A 26977-nucleotide genomic window follows, 5' to 3' on the forward strand; every position below is an offset into this window, starting at 1 on the left:
CGGATGAGCAAGATGATTTTTTTTAATAGTAATAGGGAATAAAAAAAATAGATTGATATGCTAGAATGGGTGATCAGGGAAGGCCTCTCTGAGGAAGTGACATTTGAACTGAGAACTGACTGACAAGAAGGAGTCAGTCACGTAATGCTCTGGGTCAGAATGTTCCAGGCAGAGGGAGCAGCAGGTGCTTGGCCCCAGATATAACTGAGCAGAGGGGGAGGCAGAACACGGCAAGGGTGGGCCTGAGGATAAAGAGAATCTGGTAGGAGGATACGTGCTGAGATTTTCTTTCTTTTTTCAACAATATTTTTTTAAACTGAAAACATAATCCTTGCACTCCATTAAAAAAAGGGTTTACAATAACCAATAACAAGTAGGTCTCATATCTACCCTAAACTTCCCAGTCCCTCAACCAAGAAACAGCCACCCATAACTGTATTTTACGTATCCTTTCAGAAATCTTATCATGTATCTATATCTATATCCATATCTACATATCTTTAACATAAAGAAGGAATAATTTAGCCCACAGCCCAGGACCTAGGCTTTTTTGTTTAGCAATTTGGCTTAGAAATGGTTCCATATGAGCCTACATGAACAACAGCACTAGGTTCAAGGATATGCCATTATTTAAGTAATCAGTCCCCTAATTATGGACATTTAGGTTGTTTCTAGACTTTCGCTATTGAAAATGATGCAATGGTGTTTAAATGTATGTCTTTGTGAAATATGTGACTATATCTGTAGGATAAATTTCTGGTGTTAAAATTGCTAGATCACTAGATGTGTGCATTTTATTTTATTTTTTGCTGAGGAAGATTCGCCCTGACCTAACATCTGTTGCCAATCTTCCTCTATTTTGTTTGTGAGCTGCTGCCACAGCATGGCCACTGATGAGTGGTGTAAGTCCGAGCCCAGGATCCAAACTTGTGAACCTGGGCCACCAAAGTGGAGTGCGCTGAAGTTAACCACTAGGCCACCGGGGCTGGCCCGGGTGTGTGCATTTAAAATTTTAATAGACATGGTCAAATGTGTGCTGAGCTTTTTTACACTCTGGAGAAACTGAAGGGACTCTTCATTATAAATATTATGAAAGAGTCGGGGCTGGCCCCGTGGCCGAGTGGTTAAGTTTGCACGCTCCGCTGCAGGCAGCCCAGTGTTTCGCTGGTTCGAATCCTGGGCGTGGACATGGCACCGCTCATCAAACCACGCTGAGGCAGCGTCCCACATGCCACAACTAGAAGGACCCACAACGAAGAATATACAACTATGTACCGGGGGGCTTTGGGAGGAAAAAGGAAAAAAATAAAATCTTAAAAAAAAAAATATTATGAAAGAGTGCATTCTGGTTCAGACTGAAGGAATAACTGTCAACATTCAAAAATAAGTTTAAATAAAGCTCAAGGTTTACAATTTTCATTTTGACTTTTTTTATTATGGACAATTTGAAATAAATACAAAAGGAGAGAGATTAATATAATGAACTCCCATCACCCAGCTTCAACAATGATCAACACACGGCCAATTTTGTCTCCTCTATATTCCCACCCACTTGCCCCTCCCCCTCATTATTTTGAAGCAAATACTAGACATTATATCATCTCCTTCAATATTTCAGGATATGAAACTGACTTTTTGAAGATTAGCTATCTTGTAGAATGACCCACATTCAAAATTTGTCAGATTGCTTCTTCTGGTATTACCTAACTTGTTCCTCCCTCCCCTGGGGTGTTTGATGGTTGGTAGAGAGGAGAGCTGGTGGTCAGCATGGGAGGCAAGAGAGGCTGCATGGACTTTGGGTTTCAGTACTGGGTCCAGTACTTCCTGGGAGCTGTGGGTCCTTGAGCAAGTGTAACCACTTGCGGCCTCATTCCCTCATCTGGAAAATGAGGGTAATAGTAAGAGTATTTTTGTGGAAAGCTGAGCTAGTGGTGCCACATAGAAAGGGCGCTTAGTCACTGGAAGGAGTAAGGGACACAGAGTGGTGGTGGGGAGAAGGGCCACCACATCACAATTCAACACAGCAGCAGGACAGGAGTGAGGGTTGGGTGACGATAAAGGAGAGTGGGGCCCTTCTGTAATGGTACCAAAAATGTTTTTGCTGCTAATGATGAAGGGGAGCAGGATATGCCACCCCAGAATATGCCGCTTTGGCATAAGGATTACTTTGAACTAAAAGCTCTTACAAAAACATCAGGTACAAGAAGGGTGCTCTGACTTCCCCCTTTTCTTCGTAAAAGCAGGAGATAAAAACCCCATATGGAAGATGTCCTCCCTGTACCAGGAGGAAAGTACCATTTTCATCATCAAGGACCGGAATTTGAAGCTGACGGAATTCTGTATCAACAGACCTTGTTAAAACAATTCTTGTCTTCCTTTAGCCGCCCCACATATTTTACTTTTCCGCTATTCTCTCTCTTTGTTCAACATAGTATAAAAGCATTTAGATTCTGCCACTTCTTTGGGTCTTCATTTCCTTATGAAGGCTACTGTGTCATGCAAAACTTATATAAAATAAATTTGTATGCTTTTCTTCCATTAGTCGGTGTTATATCACTCTAATTTTCAGGCCCAGTTGAAAATCCTAAGAGGGTAGAGGTAAAATTTTGCTTCCTCTATAATGATTACACAGTGACCCTCTCAAAGTGGAGATCTAAGGAAGATAGTCTTCCTTTTGCTTGCATAAGAGCATTAAGTGTTCTGGAGCAGAGAAAAAGGCAAGGACATTGGTGTGGGATGGGGATGACATGTCCCTCTGGTGGCTTCTCCCCTTTAAGAATGGGGTCCATGTGGTAGGATGGTTCTGAGGGCAGTTTATTGAAAGTTGCAGCTTAACCTTCTTAGGGGTACTTGTGCATAGTGGGCGAAGTCATTAGAGTCTTTTATTTATATAAAAATAGAGACATTGGAAGACTACATTTCCACTCAAAAAACTGACTCTTTAAAGCATCCACTGATTCTGCAGATGCTGAGAGATAAACTGGTTTAAACACAAACACTTGGAAATAAGCATCAACAGCAGAGCGAGGGCTTTTTAAAGCAGAGTTGGTAAGTAAGCTGCAAGGGCCAGTAGTGCCCACAGGGTATTTCAATTTATAAAGCTTTGGGGCAAGGTGTTCAGAGTCCCTGAACACATCCAGTCATGCAGTGCAAAATGTTGGATGAATCTCTGTTCAACCCAGATTCAGTAGCATAAGGGTCTCAACTTTTCACTGAATGTTTGATGTTTCAGGTTACTTGTGATTGGTCATATTTTTAGATGAATCAATTCACTCATCCAATTTGTATTCATTTAGAACCCAGAATGAGGATGAGCATGGCCTGTTTGGGCCAGTGGAAGCATACATGAAGTGAGATTTTTCCACTGTCATGCACTGAGCAATTTACCACCCTCACACCATCTCATTTAATCCTCACATCACCCCTCTGATAGAGCAATCATTCTCTCTGTTCTATGGGTGAGAAAACAGGCTCAAAGATGTTAAGGAACTTGCTCCAAGACACTTAGCAAATAAGTTGTGCAGCCAGGATGTGAATTGAGGGAGGGCCCTAACAATCAGCTTGGACTTTACTGTATGGACAATTTGTAATTTTGTAGATCTTTTAGGTTCTTGAACTGGGGAATGACTTGATGAAAATGAACAGGAGAGCTGTCCGGTGGCATAATACAGGGTTCACAGAGGGAGAAAAGAACTGGAGTGCCCAGAGATGAGACAGAAGGCTGCGACAGCAATGCAGGCCCTGCAGATGGAGTGACTAGAGTTCGAAACTAGAAAACCTGGTTCCAGCCTCGTCTTTACCATGATACTGCCAGCCGGGGAACCTTGCTGGGCAAGGCACAGTCATATCTCTGAAACCTTGTTACTCCTTTCTAAATAATGGGTTAATAAATTAAGAGTAGAAAATCTCACAGTTCCTTCAAATTCTAAAATTCTGCCTGATGCCTTTACATTTTAATGCATTCTAAAGATTTATATATGAAGATCCAAAATATCATCCAGAATCCAGAAAAGAATTTAGATGTAATAATTCTCCACATAATCTTCTTTTCAAAGTACAAAGGGATAGAATTGTTTTTAGGAATGCTTTCTAACCAGATTAGTTGGAGACAAGCCAATCGTTTCTGCATCTTACTGTTTCTTTTGTTTAAGAAAATGATTTGGGTATTGCTGCTGCTGCAGTAGTTGATGATATTAAAACCAAATAAGAATATTACTCTTGAAACAAATGAAATGATTTAAATCTATCTCTCTGAGAAATTTTATGAAAATATACCTAGGAGGCAAAGTGTATTGTCGTCAAATTAATTTGTTTCCTAAACTCAAATTTAATTTAATATGTGATATTTCTTCAATGGGTTCAATGAATCGACTTTCAAGAGATTTCAGATAGAGAACACAGGAAATACATATAGTAATCTTGGAGCAAATAATCAACAGAATAGTTGTTCTGTGTTCTGTTGCTTGTGATGCTTCTAGAAACTATTTTTAACAACTCCCAGAGGAATTGGCTCTTGCTGGTGTGAAGCCAGGCTCTTCTCTTGGCTCACATCTGCAAACTTTTCTCCAATCTCATAATCCTATAACAAATCCATTTCCAAGCCCTGCTGAGTCCTTGGTCTCCCTGCTTCTCGGAACTGACCCTTCCTCATCTACAAACATTTAGGGGTGGGACTCCCGTTCGGTTGCAGAAATAGCCCTCTTAGAATAAACCAAAGGGTAAAGGAATGTTCCTGAAATAAAGCTTTCATCAAGCCATTTCTGTTATTAAACTCTTCAGGTATCCCATTGCTTATAGGATGAAATCTGAATTCTGCAGTTGAGATCCCCATCTTTCAGCCAAGCAAATGCATTAGTTTCTTTAACGATTTTAATCCTCCACATCTGGGATTTTGCTACTTGGAATGCTCTGCTCTTTCTCTCTGCCTGCTCATGACCATCCCCGCCTTCGATTCTGTCTCGAAACTCATTTCCTTCAGGATGTTTTCCCGGTTTAGTAGTTAGCAAACAACTCCAGTTTTTGAGCTTTTAATCACATTAAGTGCTTTTAAGATAAATTATCCAAGACTAGGGATAAACAATTTACAGAGATTTTCATTCCTCAAAAAACCACCCAGAGTGATTTTACTTTGTGAGAGAGATCACTCCAATTTTTAGTGTCTGCTTTTTCACTAGGAATCCACACCAGAACCACACTAGCAAAATGACTCTTTATGGTGACCTCTAGTGGGCACGGGACAACCCTACAACATTACAAAAAGTGAAGGGCAAAGTAAAACCCTTCCCAGTAACCAGCTGGGTTACTATGAGGTCAGATGACCGCATCCCACCCCACCCGACTCTTATTTTTAATTCCAGCATTTGTTTATGCATTTAACATCGTTTGCCTTACAACTCACCTGTTTCGCCTCTGGCGGGCACTGCGTGGGCTGGGCTGCCGGTGTCGGATGTCGTGTGAATTGCGGGTAGCAGTTTAAAATCGTCTCTGGCAAGGTGGAACCCACTCCCTGGGCATCGACCAGAGCGCGAGGCAGTTCGGGGCTCTTCAAGCTCCAAGGGCCGGTGCTGCAGCCGACTCGGGGGTGCACGGGGGAAATCAAGACCTTAAAAAAGGAGATGCAGACGAAGGCAACGGGAAATTCTGTTCTTGCCAGTGGCAGGGCGATTCTCCCCAGACTTTCACCCCACTCTACAGGGAGCGTCACGAGAGGGTCCAGGCGCACTGCACGTAGGCGCCCTCTTAGGACTGACGCCCCAGAAAGCGGGGGTAGGGCCGCTCCCCTCCGCGGGAGGGCGGGCGGCAGCGAGGCCCCGAGGCTGGTTGCTGGGGTGTGTGGCCGCCTTCAGAGCACGCGGTACGTGAATCTCAGCACCGGGAGAGGAAGAGCAAAGTAGACTAGAAAACCGATTGCTGGGGTGCCTTCTCTAAGAAATCCTTTGGGGCGGTCTCAGAAACCGAGATGGGTTCCGGATAGTTTCTGGAAAAAGCTCTCCCAACGCCGTCTGTCCCTGCCCCTCAAATCCCGCACTCCAGTCCTCACCCTTCCTTACCCTCCTGTCGCCTCACTTTGGGGGCTGTTAAAAGGACCTTTGGGGGCTGCCCAAGTCATCCCAATGGCTCGGGGAGGGACGCGGGAGCAGGCACCCCGGCCGCGGGGCTGTGCTCCCCCCTCCAACCGGGGCTCCCCGGTCCTCGCATCCCCGCCCCGGGACCTCTCCCGGCCTCTGCGGGCGGGAGCGCAGCGGGAGGACGGCGTTGCGAGGCGGGGAGCCCGAGGTCTAGGGCGGGGCGCCGGGGAATCCCAGCCCGAGCGAGCCCGGGCGGTGCGGGCGCGGGTGGGAAGAGGAGGGCGGCGCGCGGAGGGAGGTGAGCGGAGCGGGGCCGCGAGGCGAGGAGGGGGAACCGCGAGGAGGCCCCGCCCCCGCCTCTCCGAGCCGGCTCTTCTCCGCCTGCGAACCCGCTCACTTTGCCTCTCGCCTCTGGACGGCGGCGGGGCGGCTGCCAGAGCCGCGACCAGAGGGATCGCCGGGGACCCGGAGCCATCCCGCATCGGCGCCTCCTCTCGGCGCCCGCGCCCCTCAGGGGGGACAGCGCCGCCGCCTTGAAAGGGCACCCCGGCCTCGGAGGGGGCATCCCCCGGGCACGAGAGGCGGCGGCGCTGACAGCCTCGTTCTCGGCCAGCGGGGCGCGGCGCTGGAGCCGGAGGGGACTCCCTGGCCACCTGCAGGTACCGCCGCGCGGAGGGAGCGTTGCTAGCGGTGACGCCGGGCTGCCGAGCAGGCTAGAGCCGAGTGGCCCCCGAGCCAGCGAAGGGCAGGAGCGGAGCCCCGAGGGAGAGCCCGCCGGACAGCACCGCGGGCCCCGACGGCGCGCTCCCCCGTCGGCCCAAGACAGGCAGACCCCGGGGGGCGGCGGCGGCGCCCTCGGCCTCGGGGCCTCGTGGCGGCCAGCCATGACCTTCGGGCGCAGCGGGGCGGCCTCGGTGGTGCTGAACGTGGGCGGCGCCCGGTACTCGCTGTCCCGGGAGCTGCTGAAGGACTTCCCGCTGCGCCGCGTGAGCCGGCTGCACGGCTGCCGCTCGGAGCGCGACGTGCTCGAGGTGTGCGACGACTACGACCGCGAGCGCAACGAGTACTTCTTCGACCGGCACTCGGAGGCCTTCGGCTTCATCCTGCTCTACGTGCGCGGCCATGGCAAGCTGCGCTTCGCGCCGCGGATGTGCGAGCTTTCCTTCTACAACGAGATGATCTACTGGGGCCTGGAGGGCGCGCACCTCGAGTACTGCTGCCAGCGCCGCCTCGACGACCGCATGTCCGACACTTACACCTTCTACTCAGCCGACGAGCCGGGCGCGCTGGGCCGCGACGAGGCGCGACCCGGCGGTGCCGAGGCGGCCCCCTCCAGGCGCTGGCTGGAGCGCATGCGGCGGACCTTCGAGGAGCCCACGTCGTCGCTGGCCGCCCAGATCCTGGCCAGCGTGTCGGTGGTGTTCGTGATCGTGTCCATGGTGGTGCTGTGCGCCAGCACCCTGCCCGACTGGCGCGCCGCGGCGGCCGACAACCGCAGCCTGGATGACCGGAGCAGGTACTCCGCCGGCCCTGGGAGGGAGCCCTCCGGGTAGGACGCACTGCTTCTCTGCTCGTCCCGTCCGTCCTGTCGCGTCTGTCCGTCCCGTCCGTCGGTCCCGTCTCCGTCCTGTTTGCCTCCGGGAGGTTGAGCCAGGCTGGGTTCAGGGCCCAACAAGGCCCCAGGCGCGGCCCGCCAAAAGACGGGTTGATCCTTTACCGCCCCCCTCTTTTCCCGGACATAAGCCTGCTCGGGTCTATACACTTGACCCCCTTCTTGAGAGCGAATCGCCAGGATGGGGAGGGGCAGAGAGAGATAAACAAGCCTCTCATCTTTTTAGTTTACTTTTGAGCAAATGGCAGCCGGTTAATTATATTTTAATAAACTTTATTATTAGTATTCAACAATTTAGCCTTGGACTAAGAGCAATTTGAGTTATTTGCCAATTTTTGGTGATATTTGAATAGATGAAGTCTTGCTATCTGAAATGTGGTCTGCTATACACTGCCCACACGTTCTATGCTCTCTGCGTAGTATGTGCTCTAATGGAATTGTTGTATTCTAAAGGAGATTAACTTAACGATCGACTCTCAATAATAGATGTCTGTGCCCTTTGCTCGCTTCTTTTCCTGCAAAGTGTGGAGTTGGCAGCAAAGCACCTGGCCACCACTTGGTACCAGAGATTCGCGCTGTGGCTCTCAGAGGGATCTGAAGGGTGGGAAGGGAGAAAAATTTAAACTGCCTTAAATCTTAAAACAGTATTGGAGTAGGTAATGTTTTTTATTTTCACTTTACTAGGGTGAGAGGAAAATATTTTAATCTTTCCTTAGATCGTGCTTACCTTTCAATAGTGATAACATAACTTCTGTTTTCAGTTCTGGTGAGTTTATTTTGCATATGTGGTGGGAGGAATAAACAAAGTAAAGTTGGACTTCAAGGGAGACAGCCTCTTTGAGCACAAACACAAAACTGTATATTCTGTTTTACCTTTGATACTGTGTTAAGATTCCCCCTCCATTCATTTTTTAAATAAGGTTGCTGCCTGGTAATCTTTTGCTGATAGGCGTGTGCAGTTTCCAATGGTGCTGTGTGCCTTGATATTGCAGTGGATTACTTCCACATGGTAGTCTTCCTCTGGAGAGTAAAGATTTCTATTTAAATCTAAGAAGTAAATAAAATTGTCTAGTACCACAGAGTCCATTACTGATATGCCATCTTGGCATGAAATCTAAGATACATGCTTTGAAAGGAAATTCATTAGGAAACTCATTTTGTTTAATGTATTAGGTTCTAACTGAGTTTTCAATTTACAGATAAGAATTACTTATTTGTACTCCACCAGTACAATGAAATTAATTTATATACCTAAATGCATAAGTGCCCTTGATTCTTTCAGAGGGCCATAGGAAAATGAGCCATAAATGATTGGCCTTGAAATGATTCACTAGTAACTGTAGAATTCTGAGGTTAGTGCAAGTTCAAGCTACATTAGCGAAGGAAACAGGACAATTGAGTTATTAGTATGAATGTTGAGGCAGTTAGCTAATCAGTATATAAGCAAAAACAGTAAAATAACCTGAGTAATAATTCTGGGGGGATGGAGGGAATTTTGGGAAAGGGGAGGATGGTTTGGAGATCTTTAATGTAAAGCATTTGGAAAGAAATGCGAGATGTGAATAATAATTTTAGTGAGAGAGAGAGAAACCAAAAAGCGAAGAGACAGATGGAAAAGAGGAAGACTGGAAAAGAAGTGAAGGAAGAAGATAAGAGTAATGCTTAATTTGTATATGTGTTTTATGTATGTATATAATTATTCACGTCAGAACTGTTTCCTAGATACCCAGATATTTCAGGCAAAGCATGTTTTTCTTGGCTTAATGGCCCAATTTTAAGCTTCACTCTCTGAGTGTAGGTATAGGAAACTGTATCTATAATTCCAAACAGAAAAACTGAAGGATAATAAAGGACTGAGGAAGCTGCACACTACGGAGGGAGCGTCCCACAGGCCTCCTCCAACCATGAGGGCCCCTAAGCTGGCACTTTCACTATAGTCTTTCAAACCCTGCTAGCGTGTGGTTGCTGAAATTTAACCTTTCTTAAAAATGATTCTGATCATTTAACCACATTTGGCATCTACCAAATAAAATCAAAACTTCTTTCTTGGCCTTCAAGGCTCTCTGCAGTTTAACCACAATCTACCTTTCTTGGCTTATCCCATTAGAATTTGCAAGCATCTTTTGGGTATCTGCTGTGTCCAAGGCACTGTTGGTGTTCTAAATATTGTAACTTTTTTTTTTTTTTTTTTTTTGGTGAGGGAGGTTGACTCTGAGCTAACACTTGTTGCCAGTCTTCCTCTTTTTTTTTCTTTTTCGCCCCAAAGCCCCAGTACATAGCTGTATGTCCTAGTTGTAAGTCCTGGTTTTTCTATGTGGGAGGCTGCCACAGCATGGCTTGATGAGTGATGAGTAGGTCTGTGCCCAGGATCCAAACCGGCAAACCCTGGCTGTCACTGAAGCAGAGCGTACAAACTTAACCACTACGCCACCAGGCCGGCCCCCGTAACTTTTTTCGTAAAGAAAAGATAGCAGGTTGTTGATGTAGGAATCAGAGGCACAGCTGATCAACGGTTGAGTTGAGTTGTTCTGGGAACGCCTTCAAGGTGGGGGAGGATGGAAACAAGCCATCTTTGGAAGGTCGCAGAGGTTATGCACTGCCCAACACTGACAGGGGGTGTCGTTTATGTACACTGTGGTGTTCACAACCTTTACAACCATTTGTGCCCTGCCTGAGAACAAAACAAGGAGAATTTTCTAGATGAAAACAACAGTGTGGGCATAGGCATGAAATTTGTTTATTATGTTTAGGGAGCGTGAATCCAGTGCTGGAGTGAGAGCTGGGTAGAGAGCAGATGTTAGAAGGCCTCAGGTGAGAGGCAGAGGAATTGTATTTTGCAGGCAGTGGTTAGCCATTGGTGGCTTTGGGGTGAGTGAGTTATACATATAAAATAACAAATGTCTTGAGTTGTGTGCTATGTGTTGGAGATAGGGGAGGTTGGAAACAGGAGGACGAATTTGGAGATCTTTGCAGAGGCAGCAATGAGAATTTGGATTGCTCTGAGGTGGTGAGAATGGAGAAGAAATGACAACTCTGGGAGATATTAGGAAGAATCATAACTAATCCAAGGTATTGGAAGGATACAGGCATCAGGGACTGTTTAAGTGGACTCCCAGGTGCTGGGAGCACTCCCTACCACCTGCAGGCTCCGTTTGTCCAGCCTGGCCTGCTCTCCTGTTTGTGAATCACCTGAAATTTGTCCCTTACTGTGCAGTCCCTTGTCTGTTGAAATTGGATCATCCATCAAGCCCAACTCAGGTTCTGTTTCTCTTTTGAAACCTTTCCTGACTACCCTGGTAGATGTGGTGTTTTCTCATGAATTTCTTGAGGGATTGCTTATTTGTACTACTTATTTGGCATTTGTAATATCTTTCCGAGCGTGGTAGTTATTTTTTCATATAAACATGTCCTAACTCTTAAGCTTGAGGAGATGAAAAGCCCTAGAAGGCTGCTAAATTATCTTATACTATTTATTGTGACAGCATCTTTTAGAAAAAATTAGTATTCAGGCACAATAAATATCCATTGTTTATATTAGATTTCAAAATATAACCTCCCAGGAATATATCTTCCATGGCATAGAATGAAGAGCTGTGGGGAGTCAGGCTGTGGACTTCAGGTGTTGGAAGTCTTAGTGGAGGAGAATGGGATCCTGTGCTAGAATGAGAAAAAAGTCTATTACATCAAGGAATAATTATCCATCAAGTACTTATGGTGCAAAAGGAATAAGGATAAGTGTATGATTTCTTTTTATTAACCTCTGAAATTTTGGAATAACACGTAATCTGAAGTTTTGAAGAATCTTGAGAGGTCTTGCAGATCAATAATTTGAAAACTTTTTGTGTATGAATATGATTCTTTTGAGTTGATTTGTTTTGGATAGTTAATAATCCTATACGTAAATAATGATTTAAAGTCCAAAAGTTACCAAAGGAAGCCTTTCTCCATCCCACAGGCATTCAGTTCTTTTCCCTAGATGTAACCAAAGTTACTAGTATTTTGTGTGTCATTTCAGGGACATTTGGTGTATTTACAAGCATGTCTTATGTATTTACAAAAAACAAAAAAACACATATAATAACTCCTGAAATTTGCTTTTTTAACTAACCAACATGTCATGGAGACTTTTTCATGTGAGTAAATAAAGAGCTGCCCAGTTCTTTCATGCAGCTGCCTAAGATTCCATTGAATGGATGTCCTGTAATTTCTGGATATTTCTGTTGTTTTTTTGTCTGTAGGAAATGCTGTAGTGAATATCCTTGAACATGTACATTATTTTGCTTTTGTGAAAGTATGTTCATAGGATAAATTCCTGAAACTTAAGATACTGGGTCAAAGGCCATGTGCACTTGTAATTTTCATAGAAAATTCCAAATTGCTCTCCAAGAAGATTATGTCACTTAAACTGCCACCAGCAATGTATGAGAGAGCATGGTTTTTCATACTCTACAAAGTGTTATTACACTTTGAATCTTTACCATGCTCAAAGGTGAAAAGTATCTAGTAGCTTTAATTTATTTTTGCCTTATTTTGAGTAAAATTCTGAATCTTTGCCTATATTTAGGAGTCATTTATCTTACTTTTTTGTGAACAATTTATACCTTTTGCTCATTTTGTCAATGACTTTCTTAGTTTGAAGATTTAAAAAAGTATGTTAAGAAATTAGCCATTTGTTTATGATATGAGTTGCAAATATTGTGTTCTCTAAGAAAAGAAACCACACCTGCATGGGACATAGTAGTTGTACTTTTAATGTCTATTTATTGAGAAAAGATACATAATGATTAAAAAAAATCATGAATTCTAACCATTCATCAGCCGTTTTTGACTCCTGCAACTGTGCCAGGCACTGTGGAAACAGAGGTACAGAAGACAGGGTTCCTGCCCCCGTGGAGCTGATGGACTAGTGGTGGTAGGGGGAGGTGGGGACAGACAACAAAGTAAGCAAAAAAATAAGAATTTCAGATAGTCAAACAAAGTCAAACATGGCATAGAACACCACAGGAGTGCTCCTTTGAGTAGGACGTGACAGGATTTGAGACCTGAATGATGAGAAAGACCCAGCCTTGGAAGAGGGAGGGAAGAGTGTTGTGGACAGAGGGAACAGCAAAGGTAGATGCTCTGAGGTGGCAGTGAGCTCGGCCTGTCTACGGAACAGAAGGAAGGCCCATGTGGGCTAGCATCTAGTCCACTGGAGGGAGCGGGGTGGATGAGGTTCGAGGGGAGGCAGGCCCCCTATCAGGCAGGGCCTGTGTGCCGTGGGAAGGAGTTTGGATTTCATTCTGAGTGTGACGGCAAAGCCTTTGGAAGTTTCTAAAGCAGAGGAAAGATATAATCTGATGTCTTTTAACAATACCACTGACTGCTGTGTAGAAAATGGACTGAGGGGGCAACAGCAGATGTGACAAGACCTGGCAGGTGAGAGAAGGTGGGGCTTGATGTAGGGGATAGCAGTGAGGATGGTGCAAACTGATTGGCTTTGGGTAAATACTCGGATTTCTATTATGTTACTAATGATGACTCATCTGCCAGCCCTGGGCAGGAATGAGGCACTGTTTATTGAGTGAAGCTGTGCTGGGACCCACAGGCATTGGGGTCCCTCTTGCTTAATTGCCTTGGTCCACGTGGAGTGAGCTGTGAATCCACTTCCTTTCTACAGAATCTGCTTCCCATCTTGGGGTATTGTGAGGAGAGGAATCTGGAAGAGGGATCTCCTGAGGGCCAGTGGGGTAGGGATCATGGTACCATTTTCCTTTCTGTACGACCAAAACCATCTCCTTGACGGGACTTTCTCCTCTGTTAAAGATCTTTGGTGAACCCATTCACAACTTTCCTTAATAAACAATTCTGGTAACTAATTAATCTTAGAATGATGATGTTCTTAATGTTTTATCTGATTGATGAGAGAAACTACAGATTTTTCAGGCAGTTTGCTTTCTAGTAACATCCAAGTATCATTCTGATACTGCCAAGGAGAATAATGTTCTTTTTGGCATTTTAACATATAGACGTAGTCATCTTTTAAAATTACTAAGCATTGCTGCCTATTTCATAAAAAGATGCTCTATGCTAGTCAAAACTTGGAGAAAGATGAGTCAGATATAAAGTAATTATCCCTTTTGCTTTTTGGTCCCTTTTGCCTCTCAACTTCTGGTCCCTCAGTCAGCCTCAGCAGTAGTATTCCTCTTTTGAGTTTTAAATCTCTTTAGCATGCAAAGTCTTGCTGTAATGTTCCTTAGAAATTATTTCTAAAAGTTACTTCATGTTGGAATTTTGATCTCTACTTTGTATTGCTTTGTGGCACGATGGTGAGAATTGGAGGAGAGGTGAAGATGTTAAAATTTCTTGCAGTGTTATATTAAGGCCAAGTTTAAAAAATGAAATAATCAAAATGAAACACCAGGTGATGGAAATTTAAAAATCAGTTGTTTTATTTCTCTTGCCTTTTGGGTCAATATTATATAAATTCAGTAGGTTTTTAAGTGCTTTAAAAATAAAAAGCAGTATTTGAAATGGAAGATGAAAGTCTCAGTGCTTTTACTTTGCAGATAATGTGGATGTTTTCAGGAGCCGGTAATTAATAGATCTCTGATAGGATTGAACATAACCCAGAACCTCCGTTAAAGTCTATTCCTGCACAGTGGGCTGTTTCTTTTAATATGTGTGCGGACTTTCTCTATCTGCTGCCAATTTTAGAATTCAGTGGAAACTTTCTTTTGTCACTAGCTTTTCTTTAATCAAAGTGCTTGTTTTCTCCTTTGTGGTAAGCAAGTCGTTTTCAACGTCATTCTTTTTATTTTTCTTAAATGAAAACTTTGCTCATTGGAAAAAAGTCTGGTTCTAAGTGTAATGAAGTGAAGAGTAAACATGCCCCTTTCTCCTCCATCTCGTTACTCAGTTTCTGGGTGTTCTTCCAGAAATTTTTATGCCCATATAAATGGACGCACACACTCACACTATGTGTATGTGTATAAATTACACATACATATTGTATGTGTATCTTTTAAAATTTATAATTGGGATCATTCCATAATGTTTAGCAAGTTGTTTTTCTCACTTACCGTTTTGGAATTCTTTCCATATCACTGCATATAAATCTTCCTCATTCTTTATAAAATCTGTGTAGTATTCCATCGTGTGGATGGGCCACAATTTGTTCAACAAGTGTCTGTCCTGTCTATAATAGCGAGGGCTGTAATAGTCCGTATGAATTGAATACTTAATATATGCTAGTCACTTGTTAAGTTTTTATGTGTTTTGTCATCTGTCTCATTACAGTTCTCTGAGGTGGTGCCATGACTATACCCATTTTCTAACTGAGTTTTAGGTAGGTTAGGTAGTATGTCAGACTCACACAGTGGGTAATTGGTGACCTGGCGTTTGATTCCCATGTCCCTGTTCTACTTTGTTGGGTAATGGTTAGTTTGACTGTAGTCTTTAAAACATGCAAACAGTGGTATAGAACACAATCTTTTTCACATATCTTTGCAAATTGGTGTGAGTGTGTATGTTGGATAAATTCCAAAGTGAAAAAGTAGCTAAGCCAAAAGGATTGTGTTTAAAAACATTTTTTGACAGATATTGCCAAATTTCCCTGTAAAATATAAATGAAATTCAGTACTACTCTTTATTAATAATAGTCATTATAACAATAATGCAATTAATAATGAATAGAAAACTAATATTAATAACATTTTAATAGCAGATGTTTGGTAATAATCTCCTTTTTAAAAAATATAACAGTGGGACAGGCCTGGTGGCATAGTGGTTAAGTTCGCTCACTCCACTTGGGCAGCCTGGGGTTTGCAGCTTTGGATCCCGGGTGCGGACCTAGCATCACTCTTCAAAGCCATGCTGTGGTGGTGTCCCACATAAAAGAGAGGAAGATTGTCACAGATGTTAGCTCAGTGAAAGTCTTCCTCAAGCAAAAAAAGAGGATGATTGGCAACAGGTGTTAGGTCAGGACCAATCTTCCTCACACACACACACACACAAAATTAGAAAAAAAAAAAAAAATATATATATATATATATAACAGCTTTATTGGGATATAATTCACATGCCATAGAACTCACCTTTTATTTATTTATTTATTTTTATTTAAATTTTGTTTTAAGATTGGCATCTGAGCTAACAGCTGTTGCCAGGCTTTTTTTTTTAATTGCTTTTTTGCCCCAAATCCCCCCAATACGTAGTTGTATTTTTAATTGTGGGTCCTTCTGGTTGTGGCATGTGGGACGCCACCTCAGCATGGCATGATGAGCAGTGCCATGTCTGTGCTGAGGATCCAAACTGGCAAATGCCTGGGCTGCCAAAGTGGAGCGTGTGAACCCAACCACTCAGCCACGGGGGCTGGCCCCCAAACTCAGCTTTTAAAGTGCACAATTCAGTGACTTTTAGTATATTCACAGAGTTGTGCAACCGTCACCATCCATGCTGTTTTGAGCATTATGTTTTGGTGGTGTGTTTGAAGGAGTATAAAATATGGTAGAAAGCTGGAACCCACGAATGGCTAAGGAAGGATGCAGGCATTTTGGCTGAGCAGATGAATCAGACAAAACAACAGGCAACACATCTGTGTCTGAATTAATTACTTTGTTCATGAACTGGTGGGTTCTGTTGGAGTGTGTGGAATAGTTATGTGTATTTAATGATTTTCTTAGCCTGTGAATAGCAAGGACTCCTGAGCTTTTGACTCTACTGGCAAAGGGAAGTATGTAATTGAGACAATTATCTGACTTTCTCAGGCAAAGAAATGTCAGAAGGAAAAGGTTATGGTGGAAAAAACCCTGGGCTCAGAGTCAGGAGACCACCCTGGAGAGTTAATTCACTGCCCTACTTTGGGCCTTTTAAGTGGGGATGTCACACTGAAGGGTCAGTGAGAGAATGAAGACCGAGCCCTCAACAGGAAGCTAAACTCCCTCAGCTCTTGACCTTTCCATCCTAGGCCCGTTTTCACTGTTTGTCTTTTCTTGACGTTGCTGTGAGTATGTCTTAGCTCCCTTTTAGTCTAGAAGTTCTTTGAAAACAGAAATTCTTAGCTTCACAACACGTATAGTTCAATGCCTTGCACATGGGTAGGCACTGAGTATATTTTTAAGTGAATTATACATGTGAAAGAACCATGCAAATGTAACAGCATTTTCATTTTTGACTGGAGAGTATGTATTTATAAGTTGACTTCCACTTGTGAACATGTCATATTTTAAGAAATCAATTGCAAATTGATTTTGTGGCTCTCTATTCATTTATTCATTAAATTCAACAAATATTTATTGAGCGAGTATTATGTATCTGGGATTGTTCCAGGTGCTGGGGAAATGGCAGTGAATGAAACAGAGAGTCTCTGCCCTCAAGAACCATCTATTCTAAAAAATAAATATGTAACAGATGGTGATAAGTGCTATAAAGAAATAAAGCAGGATAAGGGGTTTACAGAGTAAATGTGAGCCAAGATCAGGAAAAAGGCCTCTCTGATAAGGTGAATGATGTCTGAACAAGGACTGGGAAGGATGCAGGAGGCAGCATGAAGATATCCGGGTGTGAGTTCCAAGCATAGAACGCGCTAAATGCAAACCCCTCAGGTGAATGTACCCTTGGGCTATCGGATGAACAGCAACGAAGCAGAGTAGTAGGGAATTGAGGGTGAAAGTGGGGAATGTAGATCTTATAGGGCCTTATAGATGCACCAACGAACAGGATTTTTTTTTTTAAAGATTTTATTTTTCTTTTTTCTCCCCAAAGCCCCCTGATACATAGTTATATATCCCTAGTTGTGAGGCCCTCCAGTTGTAGCATGTGGGACGCCGCCCCAGCACGGACCAACGAGTGGTGCCATGTCTGCACCCAGGATCCTAACCAGCAAAACTCTGGGCTGCCACAGCGGAGCACACGAATACACTTGGCCATGGGGCCAGCCCCTAAAAGGACTGTTTTAAATTTATTTTTTATTTGAGGTTGTGATAGTTTACAACGTTGTGAAATTTCAGTTGTACATTGTTATTTGTCAGTCATCTTATAGGTTCACCCCTTCACCCTTTGTGCCTACCTCCCACCCCTTTTCCCCCTGGTAAGCACTAATCTGTTCTCTTTATCCATGTGTTTATCTTCCACATTCTCTATCTGGCTTATTTTGCTTAACATAATGCCCTCAAGGTCCATCCGTGTTGTTGTGAATGGGACGATTTTATCACTTTTTATGGCTGAGTAGTATTCCATTGTATGTATATCTCATATCCTCTTTATCCAGTCATCAGTCCATGGGCACTTAGGTTGCTTCCACATCTTGGCTATTGTGAATAATGCTGCAGTGAACGTAGGGGTACATGAGTCTCTTTGAATTGCTGGTTTCAAGTTCTTTGGATAGATACCCAGTGGTGGGATGCCTGGGTCATATGGTATTTCTATTTTTAATTTTTTGAGAAATCGCCATACTGTTTTCCATAGTGGCTGCTCCAGTTTGCGTTCTCAGCAGCAGTGTATGCAGGTTCTAAAAGGATTTTTTTTTTTAAAGATTGGTGCCTGAGCTAACATTTGTTGCCAGTCTTCTTTTTTTTTTCTTTATCCCCAAAGCCCCCCAGTACGTAGTTGCATATTTTAGTGTTGGGTCCTTCTAGCTGTGGCATGTGGGATGCCGCCTTAGCATGGCTTGATGAGCAGTGCCATGTCCGTGCCCAGGATCCGAACCAGTGAAACCCTGGGCCGCCGAAGTGGAGTGCATGAACTTAACCCCTCGGCCACGTGGCCAGCCCCTAAAAGGATTTATTTTTGATCATCTTCTTTTTTAAAAGAGAACATGATAAGGACTTTGGATTTGTGTCTGAATGTGGGTTTTGAGCAGAAGACATAATTTGACTTAATGTTAAAAGGTCACTCTGGCCCTGGTGTGGAGGACAGAACATAGAGGGCAAGGGTGGGGCCAGAGAGGCCAGTTAGGACCGCTGTTTCACTTCGACGCTCAAAGGGCTGCCTTGAGTCCTGGGTCCATGCAGCTAATGGCCGTGTTGGTCCAGGGTGTGGTGGCAGGGTTTCCTTTTCCGTTTTCTGGGTAAAGATACTCTTGTGATCGGCCAGGTTTGCCCCTGACATTGCTGTATGACAAGGGTCTCTGCTGTCTCCTACACCCTCTGTTACAGGACTGGTGGTGGTCTGGAGCAGGGGTGGGCAAACTATGGCCTGCAGACAACTCAGGCCCACTGCATGTTTTTGTACAGCCCCTGAGCTAAGAATGATTTTTACATTTTTAAATGGTGAAAAAAAAATCAAAAGAAGAATACTGTTTTATGACTTATTGAAAATTATGTGGGGCCCGCCCAGTGGCATAGTGGTTAAGTTCACGTGCTCGGCTTGAGTGGCCTGGGGTTCACAGGTTCAGATCCCAGGCATGTCCCTAGCACCGCTGATCAAGCCACACTGTAGAGGCATCTCACATAAAATAGAGGAAGATTGGAACTGATATTAGCTCAGGGCCAGACTTCTTCACAAAAAAAGAAAGAAAATTATCTGGCATTCAAATTTCAATGTCCATATATGGAGTTTTATTGGAGCACAGCACACTTACTCATTTATGTATGGTCCATGGCAGCTTTCTTGATACTTCAGCATCAACAGAGTTGAACAGTTGCAGCAGAGACTATGTGGTCTGCAAAGCCTAAAACATTTGTTATCTGGCCCTTCACAGAAAAAATTTGCCAACTCTTGGTCTAGAATGATCTTGTCACAGGTCTGGGCCTCTCCAGCTGTCCGCTCTCAAACACATTCCTTTTCTAAGCCTGAGTTTCCTCGTTTCTAGAATGACAGTCATGGTACCGACGTTATTGAGGATCGAGGATGGAGGGTGACTGATTCTTATCTTCTAACCAGCCTGAGACCAGATGCTGCCCTTGGATCTCAATGAGGCCCACCCTGACTCACACATTGTTCTGCTTTCCCAAAGTACTTCCCCTAACCGGAGCTTCCTGTTCAATCACAGGGGTTCTGGAAGAGCAGAGACTTTCATTAATATTTATGGTTGGTGTGGGAAATCAAGTATTTGTAAGTTAGGGACTGTCTTATTAATTTCAGATTACAGATTTATTTATTTATTTGCTTTTAATCGAGGTCACATTGGTTTATAGCATTATCTAAATTTCAGGTGTACATCGTTCTGTTTTGATTTCTGTATAGATTGCATTGTGTTCACCACCAAAAGGTTAGTTTCCATCTGTTGCTGTACACATGTGCCCCTTTGTCCCTTCTGCCCTCCGCCCACTCCCTTCCCCTCTGGTAACCAGCAATGTGGTCTCCGTATCTTTGTGTTTGTTTGTTTGTTTGTTTATCTTCCACATGTGAGTGAATTCATATGTTAATTGTCTTTGTCTGACTTATTTCACTTAGGATAATACACTCAAGGTTCATCCACCTAGTCACAAATGGCAAAATTTTGTCTGTTTGTATGGTTGAGTAGTATTCTGTTGTATGTATATAGCACATCTTCTTTATCCATTCATCCATTGATGGACTTAGGTAGCTTCCAAGTCTTGGCTATTGTCAGATTACAGATTTAGATTTAGCTTTGCTAGTTTGCTCTGAACTGGTGCTTGGGAGGTGGCTGGGGAAGGGATAGATGATCAAAACTGGGATTCACGAGACAGGTCCTATTAAACCAGGGACTGCATTTTTGTAATGTACTATTAAAAGTTTTTACGATTTTTTTTATTGAGTTCATAATAGTTTACATCAATGAGAGATTTTAGTTGTACATTATTTCTTGACTGTCACCACATAAGTGCTCCCCTTCACCCCCTGTGCCCACCCCCCACCTCCCTTCCCCTGGTAACCACTGAACTGTTTTCTTTGTCCCAGTACTTGTTCATATTCCACATATGAGTGAAATCATCTGGTGTTTGTCTTTCTCAGTCTGGCTTATTTTGCTTAGCATGATTCCCTCTAGGTCCTTCCAAGTTATTGCAAACGGGATGAATTTGTCTTTTTTTCTGGCTGAGTAGTATTCCATTGTATATATATACCATGTCTTTATCCAGTCATTGGTCCATGGGCACTTGGGTTGCTTCCATGTCTTGGCTATTGTGAATAGTGCTGCAATGAACATAGGGGTGCATATGTTACTAAAAGTTTATGATTTTATGGGAAATAAAATGGGAAGTACGTTTCAAAAAAAGGAGGTGAGTAGTATTTATTAATATACAGTATAACTCAGTCGGCTTTGAGGCATAACCAAGACAGCCCCTGCCCTCGTAGCTTCCTGTGTAGTGGGGGGAAGAGCCAGGGAGTCACTGATGATAAGAAGATGAGATGTTGCTGGTATAGAAGGGAGCATAGGTGTGGGAGCAGAGCTGGGGCAGCCTGGGGTGTTGTGAAGGGGCTTCTGGTGCAGCGTCATTTAAGTCTACACTGCATTCCCCGAATGCAAGGCACAAGAACACAGTGGAAGTGGCATTGGCACCAACCTGTGTTAGTAGGTGTTGTATTCTCCACCACTGTGTACTTATAGTTAAAAAAATTTTTTTTTCGGGAGGCTGGCCCAGTGGCTCAGTGGTTAGGTTCGCAAGCTCCACTTCAGTGGCCCAGGGTTTCACTGGTTCAGATCCTGGGCGCGGACATGGCACTGCACGTCAGGCCGTGTTGAGGCGGCATCCCACATGCCACAACTAGAAGGACCCACAACTAAAATATACAGCTATGTACTGGGGGGCTTTGGGGAGAAGAAGGGAAAATTTAAAAAAAAAATTTTTTTCACCTAGGCATGCCCTTGACGAAGTATTACTTTTATTACACTTTGACCCTTAAGAATATATTTTTAAATAGTTTATGTGATGAAATGGGAAGTTGCAGAAAGCCCTTCTGCTGTATACTGAAATACTAGGGCTGTCTCAAGGGAGAGTACTCGTGCAACTGGATGAGCTGCAAGCTGAACTAGTGGCTTTTTTCATGAAACATTTATATTTGAAAGAGTCACTGACAAACTGTGGTTATTCAGACTTGAGTATATAGCAGACATTTACTTGTAAATGAACAAGGTGAGTCTGCCACTTGAAGAAAAACAGTGGACAGTATTTGTTGCCAATAATAAAATTAGAGCTTTCAAGTAAAAATTAGACTTTCAGAAAACTTAAATCTGCCACTGTGTGCTTACCAATTTCCCAACAACTTTTCTAATGAGACTAGTGGTGATATTAATAAATGAGATTTTTAAAATATTAAAGAATGAAATGTGTCAACATTTGGAAGATCTGCATAATTCAGTAACCAGTACATCCTAAATGACCAATACCTGATGTTGCAAAACCACGCATGGGCAAAAGATCCACTGAGCATCAGAGGGACCAATGGGTTTTAACGTAATTGAACACCAAAAGTTCAATTATATGATTTTTTTTTTTAAAGATTGACACCTGGGCTAACAACTGTTGCCAATCTTTTTTTTTTCCTCTGCTTTATCTCCCCAAACCGCACCCCCCCGCCCGGCCCCGTACACAGTTGTACATCCTAGTTGCACGTCACTCTAGTTGTGGGATGTGGGACGCCGCCACAACGTGGCCTGACGAGTGGTGCCATGTCTGCGCCCAGGATCCAAACCCTGGGCTGCTGCAGCGGAGCGTGCAAACTTAACCACTCGGCCATGGAGCCGGCCCCCAATTATATGATTTTTGTTTCCACATTGCAGCTGACCTTTAAGAAACTACTACTTTTTGACTTTTGGTGTAGTATCAAAGAAGTATATCCACAGTTATCAGAAAAGGCATAAAAGTGCTCTTGCCTTTTCCAACTACGTATTTTTGTGAGGCTAACTTCTCTTCATGTACTTTAAAACAACATAACACAACATATTGAATGCAGAAACAGGTATGAAAATTCAGTTTTCATATATATATATATTATATATATATATATATTTTTGAATTCTCCCTCTCTCCCTCCATCCCTCTATCTCTCCCGCTCTGTCTCTCTTCCTTCCATCTTCCTTTCCTCCCTCTTTCCCTTTGTTTGTCTTAGAATTCAATAGTGAGAAGGTTGTCATAGGGAAATGTATTTACACATCATCTGAATTGAAAAGAAATAAATCAACTTATTCCTTAAGAAAGTAGATCTGATTTGAATGATTGGTTTGACAGTGAGGATTGACTTTGCAAATTCAGTTACATGTAAGGTGGGCATTGTCCACCAGCTGAATGAGCATGCAGTTCCAAGGTTTTGATGAGAATATATTTAAAGCACATGACAAGATACAAATATTTAATTAAAAATGTTGTATTGACAAAGATGTGTTGAAATGCTTAATATCCCAACCCTCTCTAATATGACCAGATTTAGAACTGGTGCCTCAAAGTCGAAGAGTAACTGGTGTATTTAGCAGTCACTGGGTGAGTCTTGGTCTCAGTGTATTTTTATGCAGTACCTCCCAGGAAGTGAGAAAGTGAATGACTCTAATGATGGGCAACAACTCCTTTTGCATTGGTGATCGTCAGTTTTTACTTTTAACAAATTTGAAGATCATAATTGATTTCACAGCAAATAGATCATTAACAGATTTTTTCCAATTTTTAATTTTATAATTGTCAGACCTATAGGAACATGAGTGCATAGCCTTCTATCTTTCACCTAGATTCACCAAATGTGAACATTTTGCCTCATTTGTTCTATTATCAGCATAATAATTATTATTATTTTGCCTCATTCTATTTATCTGTCTATAATTATTGTTATTACTTGGCTGAAAAATTTGAGAGTTGGTTGCAAACATCTTAACACTTCATCTGTAAATACTTAAATATGTATCTTTTAAAAACAAGGACATTTTCCCATCTAATAATAACAATGATCACACTCAGGATATTATTTAACGCTGATGTTTTTGGAGACTCTAGGCCAGTTGTTTTGTAGATGAACTAATCTGATGATTTTGTCGTAATTTTACTGAAGTCAAACCTTCTCTATAGAAATGCTACATAGGTGTAAAAAGAATTTTTGTTAATAGATGATAATAGATCAAGATGTGATTTTTTTGCATATACTTGGAAGGCGGTAAAAGGATTGAATAATATTCCTATAGACTCCTTCCATTTTCCTCTACTTAATTAAGTAAATAAGGATTCTCAGCCCTTTTATCTGTGAAAACAAAAATAGGAATAGAAATGATGCTGAATCTATGTCATTCTACCAATAAGAAATATTAATTTATTAATTTGGATGTAAAATATACAGCTGCTAAAAAGACATGAACTAGCTGAAAAAAAAACTATCCGTTTCATTAAAGGATACGGTTCAAATAAAATTTCATTGAAAGATGCAGTTTAATAAAATTAACACAGATTATATGAAGTTAAATTAGAGCTTCACAGGAAATTAAGAAATTAAGGTATAAGCATATTTTTTGTTATTGCAGAGAAGTATGATAGGATGTTTAAATTTTTCAAGCATAAAGATATATCACATTAGAGCAAAATTATGTGGGAGAAGTGGAATGGAAATACAAGTTTTATGTGAAAAAGTTAACCATGTATAATTCTGTTAAAGAAGAGTTTGTTAGTGTATTTTTTTAATGAGGGTTGATGAGCTGTATCAAAACACTCTGGTATTTGGATTCGTTAGATAGTTTTAAAAAGTGATGCATCAGTTTCATTTTTAAAATCTCAGTATTTACAACATGCTAGCATTTGCATGCTTTACAACTATTTTAACTTAAAAATTATCCCGTCAAAATAAAAACATCCGAGGGGGATATATAGTTTTTCTAAATTCCTTCAGAGGTTCCATGAGCAGTAAGTTTGGGGACCACTGTGCTGAAGTGAGCTAGAGGAAGGAAGAGCTGCACGGATGGTTTGGGGGATGGCATTGCTCTAAGTCAGTAAGTTAAGATAGTGTCACAAAGTGTCAGGAGGTGAAGATGCTCTGGGAGGGGGTGTCAGCTTGGTCAGCAGTTCCTGAGTAACATGTTATGGAACTTTACCTTCATAGGAAGGGGACAGGATGCCAAGGAAGCACTGAAACTCTAAATAACAATACCAAAATGCCTGAAAGACAACAGTAAACTTTTGGCTTTTATAAAATGCTTCTTCAGGGGCCGGCCCCCATGGCCTAGTGGTTAAGTTCAGTGTGCTCCACTTGGGTGGCCCGGGTTTTGTTCCCAGGCAGGAACATACACCACTTCTTGGCAGCCATGCTGTGGTGGCGACCCACATACAAAATAGAGGAAGATTGGCATAGATGTTAGCTCAAGGCCAATCTTCCTCAGCAAAAAAAATAAAGTAAAATAAAATACTTCTTCATAGTATACTTCATGACAGAGTTTAGCCACCCCTTTATTCATTTACTGATAATATACAGTAATGTGTGATCACCAGGGATGTGGTTGCATGGGTGTATCATAGGATGTAATACATTTTGAAGAATACAGAAGCTTTTCCATTTTTGTCTCTTTAAAGGAACCTCTGTGAAGTAGACTGGCTAGTCTGCACGACATCTTGTGAGCACCTTTGCATATGTGTGTATTTCCTGTGTGCGTGAATGGGAGTAGGCAAAATAAATATTACGGAGTTCCCCACGATATGACAACAACACATGAATTGCCTTGTTTAGACAAAACACTCTGAAGTTGTTAGTATGTCAGGTTACATACAGGTAAGGTGATGGAGAAGTCGCGTGACGTACTGTAGGTCTCAGACCATAAGAGAGGTGGGCATCAGCCGGGTTTGCTGCCAGAGCCCCTGTGTGTAGCTGAAACTCCCTTGCTTTCTGTGGAGCAGCCACGCTTGTTTGGGCATGTAGATGTGTGGGGAACTTTGTCTCTCATCACAAGAACCAAATTAAAGACCACTGAATTTAATTGATAGCTATTTTTGAACATTTTGAACGTGTCATTTGAGAACAAGTGAAGGAAAGCAGAATTTTTCAATCTTTGTTATAAAAATTAAGTTTTATTCATTAACAGTACAATATACAATGGGCTTTTGAGACAAATTGTCCCTATTTCTCAGTTAATCTGTGTAATTTATTTAAATGTTGGTGCTTTAAGGCGTTACAGCAAATGCTCTGAGGATTTTTTTGTAATATGAGGCTATTGAAAATAAAGCATTAAAAAAAAATTTAGAATTCCTTATGCCAATCAAAATGTGTTTTCCTTAAATACAACTACCCAAACCTTAAGAAGTAGAAAAAAATCAATCTGTGAAATAAAAGAAACACATGTTTTACAAAGAAGAGGAAATTATGCATAAGAACCATTGTAAAGTCTTTCAGGCTTGTAAAAAAGTATAGATTATAGTACAATGAACACCTGTGTACTTACCTTCCAACTTAAGAATTAAAATATAAAAAATACAGTGGAAGAGCACTGAGTGCCTCTTTCCCATTGAAATCTGTTCCTTTTCTATAGAAATAGCCACTTTCCCTGACTTTGATGTTATTTGCATGCATTTTACAATGCTTTTAATATATGCTTGTATGTGCACATGTATCTACGCATAAAATATAGGATTGTTGTGCATATTTTAAACTATTTTTGTAAATGGTATCATCAATGGAATCTGCAGCTTGTCTTTTTAGCTCAACTTTGTTTTTGAGATCTGTGCCTCTTGATACCTGTAGCTGTAGCCTTTCATTTCAGCTGTAGTGTAGTAAGCGTTGATTTATTTGTTCTTCTGTCAGTGGAAATTTTGCTGTTATTGTAGTTCTGCAGTGAATGGCTTTGTTCACGTCTCAGTGCACACACAGGAGAATTTCTTTAATGTACCTACCTAGGAATGGAGTTGCTGTATTGGAAGGTATGCACATCTCCCCTAGGTGTTGCTAATGGCTCTCCAGACTACTCATACTGATGTCTTCTCTCACCACTGGTGTGAATGAGTCCTGTTGCTCAATCCTTGCCGTGTCTACATGTTGTCTGGCTTTTAAGATTTTTGCTAATCTGGTGGATGTGAAAGAATATCATGGTTTTTTCTTTTAAAATCAATTTTATTGAGAGATAATTCACATAAAATGAAATGCACCATTTTCAAGTATACATTTTGATTGACATTGGACAAATGTATATATCTGTGTGATTACCATCCCAGTCAGGATATAGAACATTTCTTTTACCCTAAAAAAGTTTCCCTATGCCTTATTGCCTTAGTCAGCCACCAGTTTCTGTCACTGTACTTAGTTTTACCTATTCTAGAGTTTAACGTGACTGGAGTTGTATAGAGTGTGCTCTTTCAAGTCTGGCTTCTTTTCATCAGCATGTTTTAAAAGATTCATCCGTGTGTTATTTGTATCAGTAGTTCATTCTTTTAAAAAAAATTTATATGTAATTCACATA

The 26977-nt window shown here is 42.2% G+C and overlaps 2 protein-coding genes across 4 annotated transcripts in view; one reads left to right on the top strand and one right to left on the bottom strand.

Moving 5' to 3' along the window:
* The window catches only part of MTA3 (metastasis associated 1 family member 3), a 186658-nt gene extending 180522 nt beyond the window's left edge, over positions 1-6136 (bottom strand). For both annotated transcript variants that reach the window (XM_046661216.1, XM_046661215.1), the window contains exon 1: positions 5399-6136. The gene's annotated coding sequence lies outside the window, so the exon portion shown is untranslated. The remainder of the gene's footprint in view (positions 1-5398) is intronic.
* Positions 6137-6388: 252 nt separating this feature from the next.
* The window catches only part of KCNG3 (potassium voltage-gated channel modifier subfamily G member 3), a 41222-nt gene continuing 20633 nt past the window's right edge, over positions 6389-26977 (top strand). Inside the window, exon 1 of one of the 2 annotated variants that reach the window (XM_046663162.1) lies at positions 6389-7617. In XM_046663162.1, coding sequence (XP_046519118.1) covers positions 6953-7617 — 665 coding nt within the window. In that variant the 5' untranslated portion in view covers positions 6389-6952. The remainder of the gene's footprint in view (positions 7618-26977) is intronic. The other variant, XM_046663163.1, reaches the window with a different exon arrangement.

Source organism: Equus quagga, chromosome 5 (assembly GCF_021613505.1).
Source record: "Equus quagga isolate Etosha38 chromosome 5, UCLA_HA_Equagga_1.0, whole genome shotgun sequence".
NCBI classification, from domain to species: Eukaryota; Metazoa; Chordata; class Mammalia; order Perissodactyla; family Equidae; genus Equus; species Equus quagga.